Raw genomic sequence first — 22469 nt, 5'->3', positions numbered from 1 at the left:
ACTCAATTTTTGAGGTGGAAAGAACTTTGCCAAGAAGGCATTGACTAGCTTTTCCCATGAGTCCAGGCTTTCTTTAGGTTGTGAGTCTAACCATATCCTAGCTCTGTCTCTTACAGCAAAAGGGAATAGCATAAGTCTGTAGACCTCAGGGTCAACCCCATTAGTCTTGACAGTGTCACAGATTTGCAAGAATTCAGCTAAGAACTGATGAGGATCTTCCAATGGAAGTCCATGGAACTTGCAATTCTGTTGCATTAGAGAAACTAATTGAGGCTTAAGCTCAAAGTTGTTTGCTCCAATGGCAGGGATAGAGATGCTTCTCCCATAGAAGTCGGGAGTAGGTGCAGTAAAGTCACCCAGCACCTTCCTTGCATTGTTTGCATTGTTGTTGTTTTCGGCTGCCATGGGTTCTTCTTCTTTAAGATTTCTGTTAGGTCCTCTACAGAGAGTTGTGCTTTAGCTTCTCTTAGCTTTCGCTTCAAGGTCCTCTCAGGTTCAGGGTCAGCTTCAACAAGAATGCCTTTGTCTCTGCTCCTGCTCATATGAAAGAGAAGAGAACAAGAAAATATGGAATCCTCTATGTCACAGTATAGAGATTCCTTGAGGTGTCAGAGGAAAAGAAAATTAGAAGGAAGAAGTAGAGAATTCGAACTTAGTGGGGTAGAGTTTGAATTGTGAATTGAGGAGGAGTAATACTCCATAAATAGAAGGATGTGAGAAGAGGGGAAGAGAATTTTCGAAAATTAATTAAAAAAAAATTTAAAAACATTTTGAAAAATTGATTGATAATTTTCGAAAACTAAAAGTGGAAAAGAAATCAAGTGATTTTTGAAAAAGATTTTGAAATTAGAAATAAAAAAGATATGATTAAGAACTATTTTGAAAAAGATGTGATAAAAAAAATATGATTAAAAAGTTATGGTTTTAAAAAGATATGAGTGAAAAGATATGATTTGAAAACAATTTAAAAAGATTTGATTTCAAAAATTAATGACTTGCCTAACAAGAAAAGATATGATTCAAACATTAAATCCCTCTCAACAGAAAGGCAACATCCTTGAAATGTTGTATCAAATCATTAATTGATAGCAAGTATCTTTGAAAAAGGAAAGAAATTGATTTTGAAAACATTTGATTGAAGAGATATGATTTGAAAAAGATTTGATTTTGAAAAACTTTGAAAACTTGAAAAAAAATTGATTTGAAAACAAAATCCTCCCCCTTGTGCCATCCTGGCGTTAAACGCCCAGAATGGTGCACATTCTGGCGTTTAACGCCCAATGCACTACCCTTTTGGGCGTTAAATGCCCAACCAGGCACCCTGGCTGGCGTTTAAACGCCAGTCTGTCCTTCTTCACTGGGCGTTTTGAACGCCCAGCTTTCTCTGTATAATTCCTCTGCTGTATGTTCTGAATCTTCAATTCTCTGTATTATTGACTTGAAAAGACACAAATTAAAAATATTTTTGGATTTTTAATAATGAGGAATAATCAAAATGCAACTAAAATCAAATAACAATGCATGCAAGACACCAAACTTAGCAGTTTGTATACTACTGACACTAACAAAATGAGAATGCACATGAGAAATAACAAAACACTCAAGTCAATAGAATTCAAAGATCAAAACAAGGAAATCATCAAGAACAACTTGAAGATTAATGAAGACACATGCATAATTTCGAAAAATGCAAGAAGAACAGAAACATGCAATTGACACCAAACTTAAAATGAGACACTAGACTTAAACAAGAAATATTTTTGGTTTTTATGATTTTGTAATTTTTTTTGGATTTTTCGAAAATTAAGTGAAAAAGGAAAATAAAGGTATCAAAATTCTTAATGAGAATTCCAGGAATCATGCAATGTTAGTCTAAAGCTTTAGTCTAAAGGAATTAGACATAGCTAGCCAAGCTTCAGCAGGACATTGCATTCAAGAGCTAAATTGATGAGGATCAATCAGCTTTGGTGATGATAAGAACATCACCTTGAAACACTAGAATTCATTCTTAAGAACTCTGAGAAAAAAAATACCTAATCTAAGCAACAAGATGAACCGTCAGTTGTCCATACACGAAACAATCCCCGGCAACGGTGCCAAAAACTTGGTGCACGAAATTGTGATCACTACAACTTCGCACAACTAACCAGCAAGTGCACTGGGTCGTCCAAGTAATAAACCTTACGCGAGTAAGGGTCGATCCCACGGAGATTGTTGGTATGAAGCAAGCTATGGTCACCTTGTAAATCTTAGTCAGGCAGACTCAAATGGGTATAGATGATGAATGAAACATAAAGATAAAGATAGAGATACTTATGTATATCATTGGTGAGAGCTTCAGATAAGCGTATGAAGATGCCTTCCCTTCCGTCTCTCTGCTTTCCTACTGTCTTCATCCAATCCTTCTTACTCCTTTCCATGGCAAGCTTATGCAAGGGTTTCACCGTTGTCAGTGGCTACCTCCCATCCTCTCAGTGGAAATGTTCAACGCACCCTGTCACGGCACGGCTATCCATCTGTCGGTTCTCAGTCAGGCCGGAATAGAATCCAGTGATTCTTTTGCGTCTGTCACTAACGCCCCGCCTGCTAGGAGTTTGAAGCACGTCACAGTCATTCAATCATTGAATCCTACTCAGAATACCACAGACAAGGTTAGACCTTCCGGATTCTCTTGAATGCCGCCATCAGTTCTTGCCTATACCACGAAGATTCCGGTTAAAGAATCCAAGAGATATCCACCCAATCTAAGGTAGAACAGAGGTGGTTGTCAGTCACACGTTCATAGGTGAGAATGATGATGAGTGTCACGGATCATCACATTCATCAAGTTGAAGAACAAGTGATATCTTGGACAAAGAACAAGCGGAATTGAATAGAAGAACAATAGTAATTGCATTAATACTCGAGGTACAGCAGAGCTCCACACCTTAATCTATGGTGTGTAGAAACTCCACCGTTGAAAATACATAAGAACAAGGTCTAGGCATGGCCGAATGGCCAGCCTCCCAAAGCGATCAAAAGATCTAAAGAAAAAGGTTCCAAAGATCAGAAGATGAAAATACAATAGTAAAAGGTCCTATATATAGAGAACTAGTAGCCTAAGGTGTACAGAGATGAGTAAATGACATAAAAATCCACTTCCGGGACCACTTGGTGTGTGCTTGGGCTGAGCAATGAAGCATTTTCATGTAGAGACTCTTCTTGGAGTTAAACGCCAGCTTTTATGCCAGTTTGGGCGTTTAACTCCCATTTAGGTGCCAGTTCCGGCGTTTAACGCTGGGACATCTGAAGGTGACTTTGAACGCCGGTTTGGGCCATCAAATCTTGGGCAAAGTATAGACTATCATATATTGCTGGAAAGCCCAGGATGTCTACTTTTCAACGCAGTTGAGAGCGCGCCAATTGGGCTTCTGTAGCTCCAGAAAATCCACTTCGAGTGCAGGGAGGTCAGAATCCAACAGCATCTGCAGTCCTTTTCAGTCTCTGAATCAGATTTTTTGCTCAGGTCCCTCAATTTCAGCCAGAAAATACCTGAAATCACAGAAAAACACACAAACTCATAGTAAAGTCCAGAAAAGTGAATTTTAACTAAAAACTAATAAAAATATACTAAAAACTCAACTCAAACTACTAAAAACATACTAAAAACAATGCCAAAAAGCGTACAAATTATCCGCTCATCAATTTTGTTTTAAATTATTTGAGAAATTTACCAAGTCTTCAAAAAGGGATTTTCTGGATTTCGAATGTGTACCTAAGGTTTTTGGAAAGACTCATAAGACGAGCAATGATCACTGTATTCTAAGAATAAATTTTATTTTAAGTATCTTGTTATAGCAATTTTTGTAATCCTATAGTAAGAACAAGCGAGGACGACATTCTCACTCCCCTACAGGTTATTCCCTTTTAGGATATGGACGACGGAGTTTCAGAAGAGTTATGTTTATTTTCTGTTTATTCGGTATTGTTGTATTATCTTAGCTATTATTTTCCATTGCCTTTATCTTTATTAAGTTTGTAAGAGGGATTAAAAATTGTGATATGTATGGTTGTAAGCTAGTGTTATATATATATATATATATATATATATATATACATACATATCCTAAGGTATTGTATTTGGTTTGTATGTACATATATATTTATGTTTTCACGAAAAAAGTGTTTATGAAAGGTTATGCGGTTTTTAAGTTTTAAACAGGCTTATATTTTAGTATTAAATATTATAAGAGTCGTCATAATACTCGAGCTATCAGAGTGGCGCAACTGAAAGCGTGACATTTTGATAGTTAGGGTGTTACAGCTGTTCCAATAAAGTGAATGGAACACATGAAAATTTTTTAATTAAATTATCAATAATGTTAAAAAGACGAAAAAAATAGTCGTAACTTATCTTATTTAGTATTTATTAATTATTACAACAATTAATGAATATTAAATAAGATAAATTCGTACTATTTTTGCTAATTTTTTTATCAAATATTTTCATTAAATTATAAAAATTTAACTACTATATACTCTTAAGATACATGATAAAGTTACTAATTAAAAAAAATTTATAAAAAACGCTGTAAAATCTAAATTTTTAATTTATTTATTATGTATTTATTAAAATAAATTATTTAAAATTTTCTATTATTAACAATCTTAATTTGTGTCTTAAAAATACAGGTTAGCTAAACTAAAATTTTAACTATTCAATTTTGTAAGAGAGATAAAAATTTAATTAAAATTTATTTTATTTAATATTTATTAATTATTATTATAATAATTATTAAATATTAAATAAGATAAATTCTCACTTTTTTTTTTACTAATTTATTTAAACATATCACCTTACAAGGAGGTCATTATGATGTTGTGCTTCTTCTGTTTATTTTTTTAGAAAATGATGGATTTGGCAATTTAGCACCAGTCGATCCGTTTTCATCTAATCCAATTTATACATCGTGCATATATATGAATAAATCAATATACTTAATTGATGTTGTGTCTAAAAGATAGTAATTAAGATATTAAAAAAGTGTTTAAAAATTAATATTTAATTTAAAAAACATAAAAATAAATCATTTTTAAATATTTTAAATTTGTAATTAAAAATAAATTAGATAAAATTTAAGTACCAAATATTAAACCAAATAATAAACCTCATGGAATCGACATACTAATTATTACTTAAATTAACTTTAATACCACTATTATTTTAAGATAAAATATAGGAGAATAACGTTTTTTTCTTAATAACGTAAATAATAGATTAAAAAAGTTAATTTTAATTTTAAAAAATTAAAATTTAAATTAATTAAGTTAAATCATAATTTTCAATTTTTTTTAATTTTTGCTGCAACTGCTCTCTCGCAATTATGTGTCACCATCGCTGCTGTTTCACAATCCTAATGCCTCTGTAGCTACAGTCTCATTATTTATTTTTTATCAATTAAGTCTGATATTCATTTTACTATGTATGCGGATGTTTTTTTTTTCATTTTAAAGTGGATGTTTATTTGAGTATATCATTGATATTTTACTTTATTTGCTTGATTTTACGTACACATGCTCCGCAAGATGTTTATTTTACTATGTATGCGGATTATTCTTTTCACTAAGATGTGGATGTTTATTTGGGCCATACTATTTGAGTGAATGAAGCAAAGCGGCACGCGATGGTGATAAACCCCATTTTTAGGGTTTATCTTGTATTGATTTTAGGAGATTTTAATATCTTTTACTCACATTTATTCAATGAATTAGCATGATTTTGTGATTCTCTCCTTATTTGTGCTTAGATGTAAAAACATATTTTTTATGCCTTTAACTTGATGATTTTAATCTCCCTTTGATTCCACTAGATGCCTTGATGTGTTTGTTAGTGATTTCATATTGAAAAAACTAGGAATGGATCAAAGGAGTGAAGAGGAAAGCATACAAAGTGGAGAAGATCATGAAAAGCCAAAGAGCTGAACTCGCCCATGGACACGCACGTGCACCAGGCGCTTACGTGCACATTGGGAATTACCCCATGGATGAGTATGCGTGCTATGCGCGTATGCGTCGGTGTTGGAATATGATTTTTTAATAAAAACGTGGCCAGCGAATTCAGAAGGGTTGTGGGGCCCAATCCTAACCAACTTTGGCGCCTAAACTGCTATTTAAAGCCAAGTATTGAAGAGCAAAGGGGGATTCACTCACTGAGATTCCATCATTCACACTCATTAGGATTAGTTTAGAGTTAGTTTTAGAGAGAGAAGCTCTCACTTCTCTCTAGGATTAGGATTAGAATTAGTTTTAGTTCTTAGATCTAGGTTTTCATTCATCTTCTTCTACTTCTACCTTTCAATTCTTTGTTGTCACATTCATCATTCTTCCATTCTTTTGTTGCAATTTTCTTAATGTTGTTCTTGTACTTTGTTGTAGATCTACTTTTGTTCCTTCTATTCTCTTTCAATTCAATTAGAGGTAATTCATAATAATTGTGTTTCTTTTGATTGTTGTTGTTAATTTTTTTCAATAATTGCTATTAGATTCCATTCTTGTTGTAGATTTCATGTGCTTTCCTTCTATGCCTCTTATGTGTTTGATAAAATGCTTCTTTTTATTTTAGTGTAGATTTTGTTCCTCTTGGCTTAGGTAGAGTAATTAGTGACTCTTGAGTTATCTAAGTCCTTTGTTGATTGATAATTAGAAGTTGCTAATTGATTTGAATGCCTCTAAAGCTAGTCTTTCCTTTAGGAATTGATTAGGACTTGAGGAATCAAATTGATTCATCCACTTGACTTTCCTTCATGGTTAGAGGTTAACTAAGTGGGAGCAATGGACAATTTGTTATCACAATTAAGGAGGATAACTAGGATAGGACTTCTAGTTCTCATATCTTGTCAAGAGCTTTGTTAGTTGTTAGTTTACTTTCCTTGCCATTTATAATTCTTGTCTAAAATCTTAAAAACCCCAAATATAACTCACAACCAATGGCAAGACACTTCATTACAATTTCTATGGAGAACGAACCGAGGTTTAATACTTCGGTTTATAGATTTTAGGGGTTTTTTACTTGTGACAAACAAATTTTTGTATGAAAGGATTAGTGTTGGTTTAGAAACTATACTTGCAACGAGATTTCATTTATAAAATTCTAAACCGTCAAAAATCTAATCATCAGATGGAAGTGGCAAAAACACGACACAGCGGCATGGAAGCAAAGACAAAGGTGTAGCGTTGGAGCAGCGGCGCACGGAACAAGGTCTCTAGCTTGGCGACGGTGCGACGTCACTTTGTGGGCTTCGAAATGGGCAGAACAGTGGTGCACAAAAGGATGGAAAGAAGACGCGACTGCATGGCAGTGACACAGCAGTAGTGGTGCAACGTCTGATAATGGGAGAACTGTGATTCTCTTCAGTGGGTTAGCGACAAGAGCAACGGAGCACGGTGGTTGAGGATGAAACGCGACAATGCATTGTTGACAAGGGGGCAGTAGTGTGGCGTTGGGGTGACGATGGAACAACAATTCTCCTCATGGGGTTAGTGACGGCGGGCAAGGGCCATGCTGGGGAGCTTCGTTGCTGACGACACTGGCTGCGTGCTAGGGTAGAGGGGCGGTGGGATAGTTGCGTTGAAAAAGGTTTAAGGTTAAGAGTGGTGAAATTAAGTAAAAGCGAGGGTGAAGAATCTATTCTTATTATATAAAAGTTGATATCTAAGTTTTTTTTATATTGTGTTTAAGCTATATTTCTCCTTCTAACAATGTCATGTCAGCAATTTTGTTTATTTGCCAAAACTTGGAAATTAACCAATCATCTTTTAGTAAAAAAATTTTTAAAAAAATAAACGAAAAATTCTTTTCTATTATTATTATTATTATTATTATTATTATTCAATTAAAACATAAAGTACTAATTAAATACAATAAATATACAATAAAAAGTGTCATAATAATAATAATAATAATTATAAAAATTTTAGTTACAAATATTAAAATTTTATAACTTATACATGTTAATACTCTTACTACATAAGATTCTATTATCCTTTATTTCTTAATCTCCTATACTAATAATTAGCGAAAACTCTTTCAAGTAAGTTTAAATTTGCCACATTTTCTTACTATATACATTCAAATATATCATGATTATTAAATTAATACATAATTTTTATATTTTTTATATTTTTTATTCTCATTTATCTTTCTAAACCCAAGTAAGTTCAAATTCGACATATTTCCTTACTAGGTATATTTAAACATATCATGATTATAAAACTAATTTATATTTTTTATATTTTTCACTCTCATTCATTTTTTATTTTTTTTAATTATTTACAACCCAAAAAATACTATATGAAAACTCAAAATATGACAACTAAAGCAAATATATAAAAATGGAAGCAATAAATGAAAATGTAGTTTTGTATAACTCTAATATAAAAAGCCTATGTCTTTTTTAAAAATAAATGAATTTTTAAAATAATAAATTATATTTTAATTTATATTATATTTTAGTTGAATAATTATATGAAATTATATACAAATTATCAAATAAGCATTCTACAAAATATTTTTATCATAAAACAATTCAAATTTAACATTAGTTTACATATTATCTAATTAATTTTTAAATAATATAACACTTATTAGAATGCACTATATAGTATAATGAAGGTTTAATTATTCTGCAGGTCCTATAGTTTTACCGAATTCTCAATTAGGTCCTTATACTTTTTTCTTTTCAACTGGGTCCTTATACCATAATTTTTTTTCATTTTAGTCCCTACCATGACAAAAACGTTTGAGATAGCAAAATATTCTCTTAAAAAAATGAATATTTTCACTGTTAGAGTTGAAAATCTAACTGAGGACACCTCTATATTTTTAAAATTTGAAAATAACCCTTGGAAAGAAACGAAGATCATGAAATCCGGTGCAATTGCCAAACTTATCGAACTCTCCATTGATAAACCAATGGAGAAAAACCTAACGGAGCTTATATTCAAGCTCTTGGCTCAATTGTGTTTGTGTGCAGAAGGGAGAGAATAGTTCTTGAACCACATGGTCGGAATCGTAGTTTTTTCGAAGAGGAATCTGAAGGTATCGGTTGCGACTGATAATTGAGCCTTTCATATGTTGTGGCAAATTTCAAAGTTTTCAACTACGAATGAGGTGGTTCAAGGATGTTGAGGGAGGTAATGCGGTCAGAGGGAGATGTGGACATGACGAGGGACTAGTCAGGGAGCATGGTTGGGATCTTGGTACCGGTTGGGAGGAGGTGGAGGCTCTACGGAGATAAGGGAAGAGGAGCAAGGTGGAAGTGGAAGAGGTAGAGAGAGGGCTGACCAGACTTCTTGAAGGCAGAGTTAGTGGGGACGAAGATGGTAACGGAAGGGGACTACTCCAAGAGAGATTCTGCCACAACTTGGAGGGTAAAGTCCATGGAAACGAAGCTTGAGTAGGTGAGGATGACAGAGGTTACTTCAAAGACCACAAGGCATCGCCTTTGTTGGAGTTGGAGATCGCGAACATGAGAAACCTTGTGAGTCGTGCATCGAACAGGACGGCGGATTCAAGAAGGGAAGTGGGGAGTGGTGGTGTGATAGGATGGCTGCTAGAGTAGTTGGACACGGCGGAGGAATCTCTGAGGAGGGCCACTAAGATATGGCGGCAGAATGCTATGCATGATGACCATGATTGTAATGACCCAATTTCAATATAGCATGCTCATACTGAAACATCAAGTGTTACCAACTTGAAAGTACACCGACAATATTATTAATAATATCAAGCTTGAAATTGGGTTAACGAAACTCAATTTTTATGAAAAGTTAGTTACTCATTCACAGTTATATATATATATATATATATAAAACTCAAAACATCTCCGAAGTCTGGCCCATATCGGAAGCCCCCAATCTGACTCCCAGACTAGCATAGCCTTTTAACCTAATCTCTCGAAAAACAAAAGTGAGAGTCTAAGACAAAAGAAATACTAAACCAGAGAGCTGCCAAAAGAAGATGTTGATGTCATTACCTAATCGCTGTCAGAAGTCAAGTCCACGATCTCCATATCCATCTCAGGATCCTCATCATCCTCAGAAGTTAGATCCACAACCTCTATCTTCTCGATGTCCTTGTCATCAGAAATAATGACGATCTCTGATGTACTCTAGGGACTACCATCACTGCTGTTGCCTGCAAAAACTGTACTACTAGGAGAAATCTACTCAAACTACTGAGAGCTAACCAGAAGTCGCGGCAAAAGTCCTGATAGGCTATATGGTGAAAGGGTAAGAGGAACGAGTAGAAAGAGACTCTATCGACATGTCCAAACTTATTGGAGGAGACTCAGGGATGTAGTCATCAACGACAGGGTCAGACTGAGGCACTGCCTGACCATTTTGTTGTGCTGGAACAGGACCTCCATGCATGTGATCAAAAGGATAATGGACAGAATCGGGATGTAACCAAGATAGCGGAAAAACATACAATGCATCATGATCAAAGAGAGGTGAAACTAGCGAGTGCTGAAAGGGATGATCTCTAACTACGTACTTACGAACTCGAGGCTCCGCGGCCACCACGTAGAAGCTGAAAAGGACAGGATCCTCGTACACATAAGGCTGCTCGATCTCGTAGAAGATAACATTCGTCTCCATCTGAAGGGGGGTAGGAAGACAGGGAATAAGAACTGAAGAGTTCTTAGTAGGGTCGAGGTGAAACAAGTTAATTTGTTTTTTCTATAACGGCCTCGTGTCCCAGATCAATCAAATCACAACAAAAGAATTTAGAGCAAACAACAAATAAAAGCAAATAGCAACATAACATACAATTACAAGAACAAATAAAACACTTACAAGAGATATGCGAAACCAAGTATGATGCATGTCTAGCCCAAGTGCGGGTAATGAGCTCATCTGTCGGTTTTCGACCCACACCGACATTACATCCTTATAGACATTGTCTCTCGTTGCCATCACTTTGGAAAATAGTGTCTAGTATACTCTTGGGTTATAGCGCCTGCACGCTCTTGGGCTATAGCGCCCATACCGCTCCCACGATTAAAGTGACGGGTCACACTCTTGGGTTGTAGCTTCCATACCGCTTTTCGAAAAATCGTCGGATAAATCGATGACAAGAAGAGTCATTGGTGTAGCACTTCCAACCAAAATTATTTCATCACATAATCAAATAACTTTCAAGATATAATAATTCTTTATCCAGAATTTCATTATTTTCTTAAAATAATAAACTAAAATAGAACGGATCATGAGATTTAACTTTAGAATCATTTTTCTAAATATCTCAGAGTTATGCTTAAATTCTATAAATACTTTTGAAAAAATGTATAAATATGCCCATTGGACTAAAATACATAAATATGCTTAAAATTTGAAAAAAAATGGCATATTCTGTAAGTTACTTTTATTAAAATTACGTATTTTAAAAATCACTCTAAATAACTTTGAACTTCTATAAAATCACCCAGTCATCACTAGTTACTTTATAATTTTTCAAAATATTGTACAATTTTCAAATACTTAAAAATTCATTAAAATAAGTAAATTGGGCACGATTCTTCCATTTTAAAATAAAACTTATTTTGTTCAATTAGAGTCATATTTTTTCTAAAACCTTCTTCCACTTTAAACCCTTTATTTCAAACCAATTATTTTTCTTAAAAAACTAAACTCAATTTAATTTTAATAAAGTTCACATATTTATAAATAAACAATTTTTATTCATTAAATCTTTCTCAAAGTAAGCCTCTTCTCCTTTTTACTTGAAATTTCTGTTCAAAATATTCGTTTTGGTTATATTTAATCCCGAATCAACATCCAACCGACAAAACTCAGTTACATACTATTATATAACTCAAATTTCAGCCAATTATTCAACAACAATATCTCAGTTTTCAATTTTTCAACATGGCCAAATCACAACAACAATTCTAGCAGCAATTCAGTTAAAATTTTAACAGCCAATAATCACATATTTAAACAACAAACATCAACGGACAATAATCCAATCACGTATATCAATTAAATCATAATTTTGACCGATTGAAGTGTCAAACTCTACCTCTGTGAAGCGCAGAACACACACAAAAGATACCTGAGAAAGTTTCTGATCGGTCAAACGGAGCAAAAACGTAAAAAATTCGGTGGTTCTTTCCCTCCCTTAATTGGTTCGGCCGAACTGGTTCCTGACAAAGGCAGCTCCATTTTGCGATTTCACTGAACAAAACGCACGTCACCGCGTAGAGGAGGAAGATACGGTCACTTATATCATATCAAAAATTTTATGGTATCACAGATCTCAAGAAATCAAGCTCGAAAAATCAAAAATCAACCAAAATCCTCCCTTTTCTCTCCATGCATGCCTCGAATGTTCCTTGAGAAAAGAGAGAGAATTTTGTACTTTTATATAGCTTGATTAGTGACTAAGTATCACTTAATCAAGGGGAAGGAGGCATGCGTCACGACACGTGGCGCATTAAGTGTTGCATGCTGCGATTTTAAACTGGTGAGTCAGCGAGGTTAATTTTTAATTATCTTTAAAGGTAATTAAGGTAATTGGACATGGTAAAAACTCAATTAATTATATGATCAAGTGGTGGTACTTAATTAAAATAAGGATTGAGTAACTTACTAATGTAAATGACATTAGTAAAGTCGAGTTTTTACAATATTTCGAGGCCAATATCAAGTGACCGTCTATCATCAAATAAAATTAAATAATAACATAATATTAATATCACATTATTTTTCATTTTATTTAAGAATTGCAGAAAAACTTATCATAAGCATTATGCGAATAAAACGTAAAATTTACATACGCGAATCTATCGTAAAAAAATCAAGATGTCATAATGATGCCCCTCATTCCAAGATTCTTTGACAGCTTCGCAGCGAAGATATTTGAATTTCTATATAATGTCTAATCAATCAAAATAATTTCTCTAATAATAGAAAACTAAGAGAAATTCTGCTGCCATAAGAGCCATGAAGAAGAAGCTTGAGTCGGCGAGGATGTTGTTGGCATCGGGCGGTGGAGAGATAAATGATAGAGAGACTGAATATTAAGAGGAAGGGGAATGAGAAAGCTATTGATGAAACTTGAGAGTCTCTGAAGATGAAGATGAAGATGAAGATAAAGATATATAAGTAAATGTATAATGTACTAATATTTTTTAGGCGTTTAACGTTAATAGGAACTAAATTAAAAAAATATAGTATAAATACTCAATTAAAAAAAATATAAAAATTTAATTAAAAATTTTATAAAATTATAACAACCTACAAAATCGTTAAAACTATAATTAATATACTTCTATGCACATCACGCGAGTTTCACTTTAGTAAAAATAAAATTAAATGTTTAATAAATCTAAAATACAATACGTTATTCACGTTATTCACATAACCTAGCGAAACTTTATTATAATGTTATAGCTTCCATTATAACCATTCCCTCCTTAATTAACTTTTGTAGATTGTACAAATTAAATATTATAATGATTAGAACTTAGATGTTTCCGTTTTTTCTTACTAAAACCAAATAACTGGAAGAATAATGTTTGAGAACCATAATTTGAGAATGATGAGAAATCATAACTTTTTTATATATGCATTCATTTCTTTATTCTTTGTTTTTTTAATTATTTTCAAAATACATAAATGATTATAGATGTTATTTTATATATATAAAATTATAAATTTTAAAATAAATAAAATAATTTTATATTATTATCTTTTTAGTATTTATTCATTTGTATCCAACCATTCGTAACTTTGTCATTCTAATAAATTTTTAAAGATAAAAATATCGTTATTTTTATGTGACATTAATTAAAATTTTTTAAATAATTTAACATATTTAATAATTTGACGACTATCAATTTCTTTTAAAAAAAGATTGCACACTTAAATTCCCATCATTTTTATAGATTTTGTGTTTTTTAGTTATCAATTAGCCATCAATGATATTTTTAATAGTGTGAACTTGTATCTAATGATGTAGAATCATTCAATTTTCTTTTGATAGTTAAGTGTTGGCCAAAATTTAATCCACATGTGCATATAGCTTATTGTGAAAACTAGTTTGGTGGATTCGCATTGCTGAAATTAAACTTAGTATGTAAGCATGTTCATCTTTCTAATTAATATAACAACCACCCTCCTGTTTTTTACTTCTTCGTGTACATGGGACAAAGGAGTACATTAAACCGAAATCGTCACAAGCATATATATATATATGTAGATAATGTACAAACTAATTCAACAATTAACATCTGAACTTGATATATATATGTAGTAAACATTGTTAAATATCAGTAGCCTAGCTAGAAAGTTAACTGGGTAATGCATGCATCAACATCGAATACCCGAATTCCTAAATCTGATTACCCAACTAAGAGACCTGCTAGAGATAGAGAGATTCAATCCCAAGCAACAACTTTAGCCAAACCTGACCTAGAATAGTAGTGATATTATTATGTTACAGAAGCATTCCAGATTTGCAGAAAAAGCAAACAAGGAACTTGATTGAATGATTGATTGATGTCAGTCTCGCTCAGTTATAGGAGGGTTGAAAGGAAGATGTGGCTCCTCCAACAAGGCATGATCTCTTGACAAATCTACCTTTCATTCTAGGTCTCTTCTCCGCATTCAGTTTCCTCACTTCATATCTTATCTTCTTAGCAAACAAACGAGTCCTTCTCTTCTCTCTGTACCTAGATACTCTTGCTTCTCTTCCCCCATCTCCAACATGTCCCCTCACGCTTCTGCCATTCCCATAAGAAGAGCACTGATGAACATCTCCACCACTTGGATCCTGAAATTCACAAATATGTATGCGCATCTGCATCAAATACTAGTACAAAAATACATATACATAGATGGAGAGAAGCACTAATAAGTACCAAGAAATTTAGCCAGGAATGATCATGAGGGTTGAACGGAGGAGGGGTTCCTGTTGTCCACGGAGAACCTTGGCTTGCCCAAGCATTTATAACCTCTTCATAGTTTAGTCTCAAAAATATGTCCCTCTTTTTCTCTTCACCAACACTATCACTATTATTACTTACTGGTGCGGCAGTGGTCGCCTTTTCCTCCGCCGATAAGAGCACCGATTCGATATTCCAATCAAATTCGTCATCGTTTGTGATGTCAAAAACTGACTGAAGATGACTTGCTGTATCTGAATCAAGCTCCTCATCCTTCACCTTTACCATTACCATTGCACCCTCCTTAATATTAATGGTGGTTTCGGCTCTAACGCATGCATCTTCTCTTTGAACTTCTTCTTTGCAATCAATTCCTAATGAATCCTCATCAATCCCACTTCCAAGCAGGGTTTCAACATCAGCAGCAAACTCAGCAAGATCCATATCCGATGGCAGAAACTCAGAGAAGCTCTCCAAGTCATCACAACAACCTCGTTCTTCGTGATTCTTCTCGTCCCTGACTTCACTGTACACATCATTGCAAAGCTCTGCATCGAAAGGGTCAAACACGGGCACGCGACACAGCAGCTGCTCCTCGCTCTCAAGATCATCCAGAAGAGCTGTTTCTTCAACTCCAAGCTCCGGCACAACGGGAAGAACACAAGCGGTGTTGAATAAAACTTGGTCCTTAAGCCTTTGTTGTAAGGCTAAGTGCTTGTTGTTGTTGTGGCGTGGTGTTCTTGCCTTGCGCGTGAACCCACTGTGCCATGCGTGTGCGGTGGTTACCTTGTTGGTGAGCTTGCACGACGCCGTTTGAAGCCTAACCCTCTCGTGCCTGCTCGCTAACTGGTTCGCGGAGTGGACCAAGTTGTCGCAGGCATGGCAGAGGAAGGCATCATCTGCAGCGCAGAACCACCGTGCCCTCCTCCGTAAGCAGCTGTCGCAAGCCCTGGCCGTCTTGGCACCCAAGGCACTTGCAGTTGTTGCAGTTGCAGCTGCTTCTTTCATGTCTATGCTCATAGAAGAACTAAAAATAATAAACTTGTCAGAGCAATGAAAATGGCAGTTAGTTAGTGATTGCAAGTTGCAATTGCAACAGGAACTTTGCAAGGTGTTTAGTCTATTTATTTGGGGTACCCCCAAAAATGATTCACTTCAATTCAATTATTTGTGTGTTGAGACTTGACAGTGTGGTGTGGGAGAAACCCTATACCATCCTATGCACTTTTGGTCATTTTGCTAATGGTCCCCGCAATTCGGGCTCATCCAACATCCCATTGGTTGGTGATTTCATGTTCATCTTGTTCTTTGAATTGTGATTGGTTGTGCTCGTAACAACGGGATTTCACATGGGCCCCACTTGGAGCTGCACCTGGTAAGTTTAAGTGTTTACTCGACTGTGTGTTATGGGCAGTGGTGAGAGTTAAATTTCTGAGTAAGACGCTTTTGTTGGGATCCACCCTATTGATTCAATAATTCCGCCTAAGACTTTAAAATTCCTGCTTGCGGTCCCCTACTCATGTTGCTTTCGCTTCCCCTCTCTCTTTCTCATACTTCTTTTCACCCATTAGATTCTCTTCGCCTTCCCTGCCTATTTTACATAATGTTCGTGCTTGACTCACCTTCAATTTTTATGTTTCAAAACCACATACACATAGTATTCATTGCCTCATCATTATTAGTTTCCTTTCTTTGCTCTACAGAAGTTGATCTAATTGGTGAAACTAAAAGGGGATAATTAAGATTGTTGTGTATATCCTAATGTCAAGAAACGGATAAATTTCTTACCATTGGGTTCAAATTTTACAAATTGGTCATAGCTCATAACTCATTTATTTGGTAACAAATTAGTTTCTCTGCCGATATGTTATCTGCTTATGGTTAACTCAGAATTGCATGCATGAAAGGCAATACTGATGTAACAGAAAGCACATAAGTCTACACAACCTATACAAATCAACCGAGGTGGCCGTTGATATTATAGGAGTCAGTTCAAAATCCAAATAATAGATCGCCATGAATTTTATTATATATTTATTTTCACAGTAAATTTTAAATATACCAAAGCCACATGATGGATGTGTATGTATATATATAGATTCAATTTTTTGGGGGTTCCATCGGATATGCAGAATTCTCCAACATGTATTCATGTCACTAAATTCTCTATTGTCTACATATCCTTATCAGGGAAGTTAACAGCTGACGAGAAAAAAAGAGGGGACAAAGGCAAGTAAAGATAGAACAAACTTAGCTTTGTGTGTTACTATGCAATAACTAGTGCCATGTGGCTAAATATTAATTAGGAATCTTAGCATAATGTAAATATCAATGTGATGATGGTATGGGTATACATTTTAAAATCTTGAAGTGATGGAAAAGTAGAAGCGAATTATCTGATGACACCTGTGTTTTGTTCAAACGACCTCATGAATGCAACTTATCGTTCAGATAGATATTCTTGCTAGAATTGGGGCAAGATATTATTGCCAAAACCTGTTGCTTGTGATGATGCTTATAAGCCATAACTATCAACTTTATCCAAGCCTACCAGTGTTTGTAGTTATTATTTCTTAGTCATATTTGCGCGTATTTATCAGAATCAATATGGTCTACCTTCAGACACCAACAAAAAGAAAAAAAGTATGGTCTAGCTTCGAAACCTGGTACTTATGTATAAGTTATGTCTGTCCTGATACTTTTATTATGTAATGTTAGGGTAAACTAATATAATATCCAAAAATTCGTACAAATGATAAAAATAGTTCTGATATATAAACGATAAATAAGTTTTGAACAATTTAAAAATATAACAAAAAAATCTAAAAAATTTTCAATCATTCAGCAAAAAAATCGAAAAACATTTTTTTGGTATAAAATTATCAAATTTTTAAAAAAATTATCTTTTTTAATTATATTTATAAAAATATATCAAAATCTAATTTGTAAAATTTATTTTAAAAATATATATTTAATATTTGATATTTTTATTATAGTTTTAAATCTTTTAATAATTTATTTGTCTTTTTATCTTTTAAAATTATTTTTTATCAACAATATAAATAACTTTTAAGTATGTTTTAGTAGTTTACCCTTATTATTATACTTAGACGCTATACTTCAATTAACAAAATTCTATTTAAACTAAGAGGTCACTATATAAATTATGATGATGAGTCTTAAATAAACACATACACATTTTTCTTATTCCTATGAGTATAATTTATTTGTACTTTTTGTCGTTTATATTTCAATGAAAATCTAATCTTATAACGAAATGTAGAATTATACTTACGAAAAACGTAAAAGTATATCGGAATATCAGTATTTCAATAAATTAATTTTAATTATATATATTATATATATTTTTTATAATTAAAATTAACGATTAAAAATTATTAAAACATTGGTAGTATATTTAAAATTTTTTCTATACTTAAATAAAAACTCGAAAAACAGAATACTGTTAGCATGTATGAAACATGATAATTCTATTTGAATTTTCTACTAGTACTATTTCAAGCAGGTAGTCAGCTTTTTCTATATTCTCTGAAGAAGTGTATTAGAGAACCAATAATTTTTGTGATTTATAGTTATTAAATAATCATCAATAATAATTTTAATAATGTGAGATTATCCATTTTTTTTACTAGTTACATAATGACCAAAAACTAATAAAATTGACCAAAAATTAATAAAATTACTCACCTCTAAATTTTTCCTTCTCTGAAACATTATTGGATTTTATTATCAGGTCAATACTCAGAATTGAGAAACACAAGTGGATAATGAAATGTCAAATGTGAGATGCAGAGGAATCTGTGTTTACACTAGTACCATTGCATTGGGAAGAACAAGTGCAGCATACCACATGATTTAGGACGATTTATTCATTACAAATCAGCATCATCAACATACACTTGATCAGATTAAAAAACAAAGTAGAAGCATTGGGAATAACAAGTGTAGCATACGACAGATGAGTGAGAACAGATGGAGCCTTCTCTCATGGTCATAGTCATAGTTATAGGCATGAGTCATTAGAGCAGCCTCAGAAACAGGCAAGGGGAATATGCTTGGGCTTGGGCCTGGAGACAAAACAAATGGGTCTGCCAAATATGGTGCTGAGGGTTGCCAACATGTTGCTCCACTAGAGCTTTTATTATCTGCCCAAAAGAACACAGATAAAATAAAATTAATAAAATAAAGACATTAAAGAATGATAAAATAAAAAAAAAACATTTCACATCAGAATTCTGAAATTTCTGCTGCTCTTGCTATATATGAAGAAGTTACCCGGACATTGCAGATAAGAAGAGTTGATCAGACTGCAAAATTCAAAACAAAGAACGTGTTGCTACAAGAAGACAAAAAAAATTGAAGCCAAAATAGAAATTTTTTTTGGGTAGGTCTTTAGGATTCTGCTATGCAGAGGTTTATTGAATTTATTTGCTTACCTACTCAGAATTTTTCCACCCCTATGGCCACGGTACACACATTGGGTGACATTGCATCCAGCATTGGAATATTCCAGATGTTCATCCCCAATAGCAAGATTGGATCCCTTGCAACGTAAATTATAGCAAGGTACATCCATTCCAGAAGGAAAACATTGCATCCTAGCCATATTCAAGACATAGCTTATCGATCAACAAGCATTAAAATCCGTTATTGTTTACTAAGAGTGAATTTGCATATGGTTGCTTACTTGAGACCCTGTGGAGCACAAGTGCATTTAATACAGTTGGTGGCAGTTAAAGCATATGAGCCATTTGGGACTATCAAACTCTCATTGTACCAATTCAGAGTAGCTGATGAACATGCTGCAAAGGACGTTACAATTTTCTACACAAGATATGTCATCAATCATTATAGGTGTGATTACTCACACAACGATTAAATAATTTGACATGTTTGGCGTGTAAGTAAATATAGTAGTTCTTAATGTAACTTTGTATAAGATTTTTAGGTAGGTACCTGGAATAGGAATCGATAGAATATCGCCAGGTAGAACGGTAGGTTGTCCAAGACCGTTAACAAATTCCAAATCAGAAACAGTTGTACCAAAATAAGCTGCCACGCTTCCCAGTGTCTCCCCTTTCTGAACCACATAGGACATATAAACCGCACTTTCCCCATTATTCTGGTTCTTCATGCAACTGCACGGCAACGGTATAACTACCACATCTCCATCCACCAAAGGCACGCCTTTGTTGAAACTCCTAATTTGATCTGCAGTAACAAGCCCTCCATAACCCTCTGATATCGATTCCAGTGTGTCCGATGCTTTCACCCTGTACACTGCTGACACCGACCTTCTGATTCCATCCACGCACTGACACGTGGCTGGTATCTTCACCGTTGATCCTGCTCTCACGATTTCGTTGCCGCACGATGCTGTTATTGGGAAGGCAGAGTTTGCGGCCATGATATCTGAGACGTTCACGTTGAAGCGTGTTGCTATTTCGGATAGCATTGAGTCCCATGGCAAGAGGTATGAGAGAAGTGAGGGGCATGCCTGGGAGGAGTTGCATGGTTCTATTGTTGATTTTGTTTCAACTACACCTACAATAATTAGGGAGCACAATGAGATCATCTTAAGAGCTGAATCTTTGAACTGCTGCTGCTGCTGCACATTGTTTCTCATCATTCTTTTCGTTGATGAATGATGAGTGTATGTATGTGCAGGAATTATCTAAGAGAGATAAAAAATATATTAGTTTTTAGAATAATGATGTATATCTAAATTTTTTTTGTAAACTAAATTCAATTAAATTAGTCTAATATATCGATTATTGTTAGTATTGTTTTAAATTTTATTGTTTAATTTAATTAAACTTGATTAAAAAAAATTTAGATAGATATATAGCATTACTCTAATTTTTATTAGTTCTGTCATCAATAATTAAATTGGTCCCCAAGTGTTAGGTGAAAACACGTGATGGCCTAAATTCAATGTATGCATGTCAATGTATATATATTCCAGAGAAATAACTATAGGAATCAACTTTAAATCAGTTAATATAACATTATTCTTTAAATAATTTTTAAGGATATAGAATTTACGGTTAAAATTTAAAATCTAAGATTTTAAATTTAAAATTAAAAAATTAATTGATATTGGTTAAAAAAACAATCTCCTAGTTAAACTCTGTTGGCTATATGCTATAACTGCAACATTATTATTCGCCATGTAACAGAGTTTTTTTTCTATATATATTTTAGGGCAAAACACTAAAATAAGCCAAGGGGAAGAAATTTTTACGTAAATCCGCCAAACCAAAATTTAGTTCATGAATCAACCAATGCATGTTTATATGTAGTTCGAATCAATTAGATTCGAACTCAATCTACACATAATTCGAATCATATTGCTTCGAATTATACACAAAACTCACACACACTAATTCGAATCAACTTGATTCGAATTACACACATACAATAATTCGAATCAAGTTGATTCGAATTACACCCTGATTTATTAAAAAAATTAATAATTTATTAAAAAATTTATTAAAAAATAATAATTTAAAATTAAAAATATATATTTTATTTCGTGTATTAAAAAAAATCTAACAAAATATTTAATTATGAGACTTTTTTTAAATATTAATGAGCTATCAATTCAAATTCCATACAATACTCTTTTGTCCATTTTTAATAGCTCATGAATATTTTTTAATAAATTTTTTTAAATTATATGGTAAGATATTACATGATTCGAATTACGCATGGGAAGTTCAATCACTCTGATTCGAATTATACGGTGAGCAATTCGAATTCTATACAATACTCTTCTGCCCATTCTTGATAGCTCATGAATATTTTTTAATAAATTTATTTTAATTATATAAACCACAAAAAAATAATGCAAAATAATTTAAAAAATGACTTAAAAAATATTAGGAATACTATAAAAATTTGTAATGTTCTAATGATTTAGGTAAATACATGCATGTACACAAATTTTAAATAAAATACTCTAGATAGTCAATAATAATTTAAAAATTAAAGAAAATATTTTATTCCATCCAAAATAATTAAAAAATATATTTTATTCTATACAAAATAATTTAAAAAATGGCTTAAAAATGTTACGAGTACTATAAAAGTTTGTAATATTCTAGTGATTTAGGTAAATACATGATAAAAATATATTTTCTTTAATTTCTAAATTATTAATGTCCTAAGTCATTGCAAATTTTTATAGTACTCCTAACATTTTTTAAGCCATTTTTAAATTATTTTGCATAGAATAAAATATTTTTTGTGGTATAATTAAAATAAATTTATTAAAAAGTATTCATGAGCTATCAAGAATGGACAGAAGAGTATTGTATAGAATTCGAATTGCTCACCATATAATTCGAATCAGAGTGATTGAACTTTCCATGCGTAATTCGAATCATGTAATATCTCACCATATAATTTAAAAAAAATTATTAAAATATATTTATGAGCTATTAAAAATGGACAAAAGAGTATTGTATGGAATTTGAATTGATAGCTCATTAATATTTAAAAAAAGTCTCGTAATTAAAT

At 33.1% G+C, this 22469-nt stretch overlaps 2 protein-coding genes across 2 annotated transcripts; both read right to left on the bottom strand.

Annotated features, from left to right (window-relative positions):
• Nucleotides 1-14202: 14202 nt before the first annotated feature.
• On the bottom strand, nt 14203-16109 carry LOC130966718 (zinc finger protein CONSTANS-LIKE 16-like). Its single transcript, XM_057891539.1, has 2 exons — nt 14904-16109; nt 14203-14815 (listed from the first exon to the last, which is right to left on the bottom strand). The coding sequence occupies exons 1-2, from the start codon at nt 15945-15947 to the stop codon at nt 14555-14557; spliced, it is 1305 nt and encodes a 434-aa protein (XP_057747522.1). The 5' UTR covers nt 15948-16109; the 3' UTR covers nt 14203-14554.
• A 2742-nt stretch (nt 16110-18851) lies between these two features.
• Nucleotides 18852-20619, bottom strand: LOC130965973 (lysM domain-containing GPI-anchored protein LYP6-like). Its single transcript, XM_057890725.1, has 5 exons — nt 19905-20619; nt 19636-19750; nt 19385-19546; nt 19224-19255; nt 18852-19093 (listed from the first exon to the last, which is right to left on the bottom strand). The coding sequence occupies exons 1-5, from the start codon at nt 20575-20577 to the stop codon at nt 18852-18854; spliced, it is 1224 nt and encodes a 407-aa protein (XP_057746708.1). The 5' UTR covers nt 20578-20619.
• Nucleotides 20620-22469: the final 1850 nt, after the last annotated feature.

Source organism: Arachis stenosperma, chromosome 3 (genome assembly GCF_014773155.1).
Source record: "Arachis stenosperma cultivar V10309 chromosome 3, arast.V10309.gnm1.PFL2, whole genome shotgun sequence".
Taxonomy (NCBI): domain Eukaryota; kingdom Viridiplantae; phylum Streptophyta; class Magnoliopsida; order Fabales; family Fabaceae; genus Arachis; species Arachis stenosperma.
Note: the sequence above shows the minus strand (reverse complement) of the source record. Positions and strands in the feature narration are given on the sequence as shown.

What these genes read in the sequence shown, in the direction of transcription:
- LOC130966718 (XM_057891539.1), bottom strand. Translation starts at nt 15,947, where the DNA reads ATGAGCATAGACATGAAAGAAGCAGCTGCAACTGCAACAACTGCAAGT. An exon ending in ATTCCTGGCTAAATTTCTTG is followed by an intron (nt 14,816 to 14,903) that starts GTACTTATTAGT and finishes TGTGAATTTCAG; the next exon opens with GATCCAAGTGGTGGAGATGT.
- LOC130965973 (XM_057890725.1), bottom strand. Translation starts at nt 20,577, where the DNA reads ATGATGAGAAACAATGTGCAGCAGCAGCAGCAGTTCAAAGATTCAGCT. An exon ending in TCTATCGATTCCTATTCCAG is followed by an intron (nt 19,751 to 19,904) that starts GTACCTACCTAA and finishes CGTCCTTTGCAG; the next exon opens with CATGTTCATCAGCTACTCTG. An exon ending in TTCTTATCTGCAATGTCCGG is followed by an intron (nt 19,094 to 19,223) that starts GTAACTTCTTCA and finishes TCTTTTGGGCAG; the next exon opens with ATAATAAAAGCTCTAGTGGA.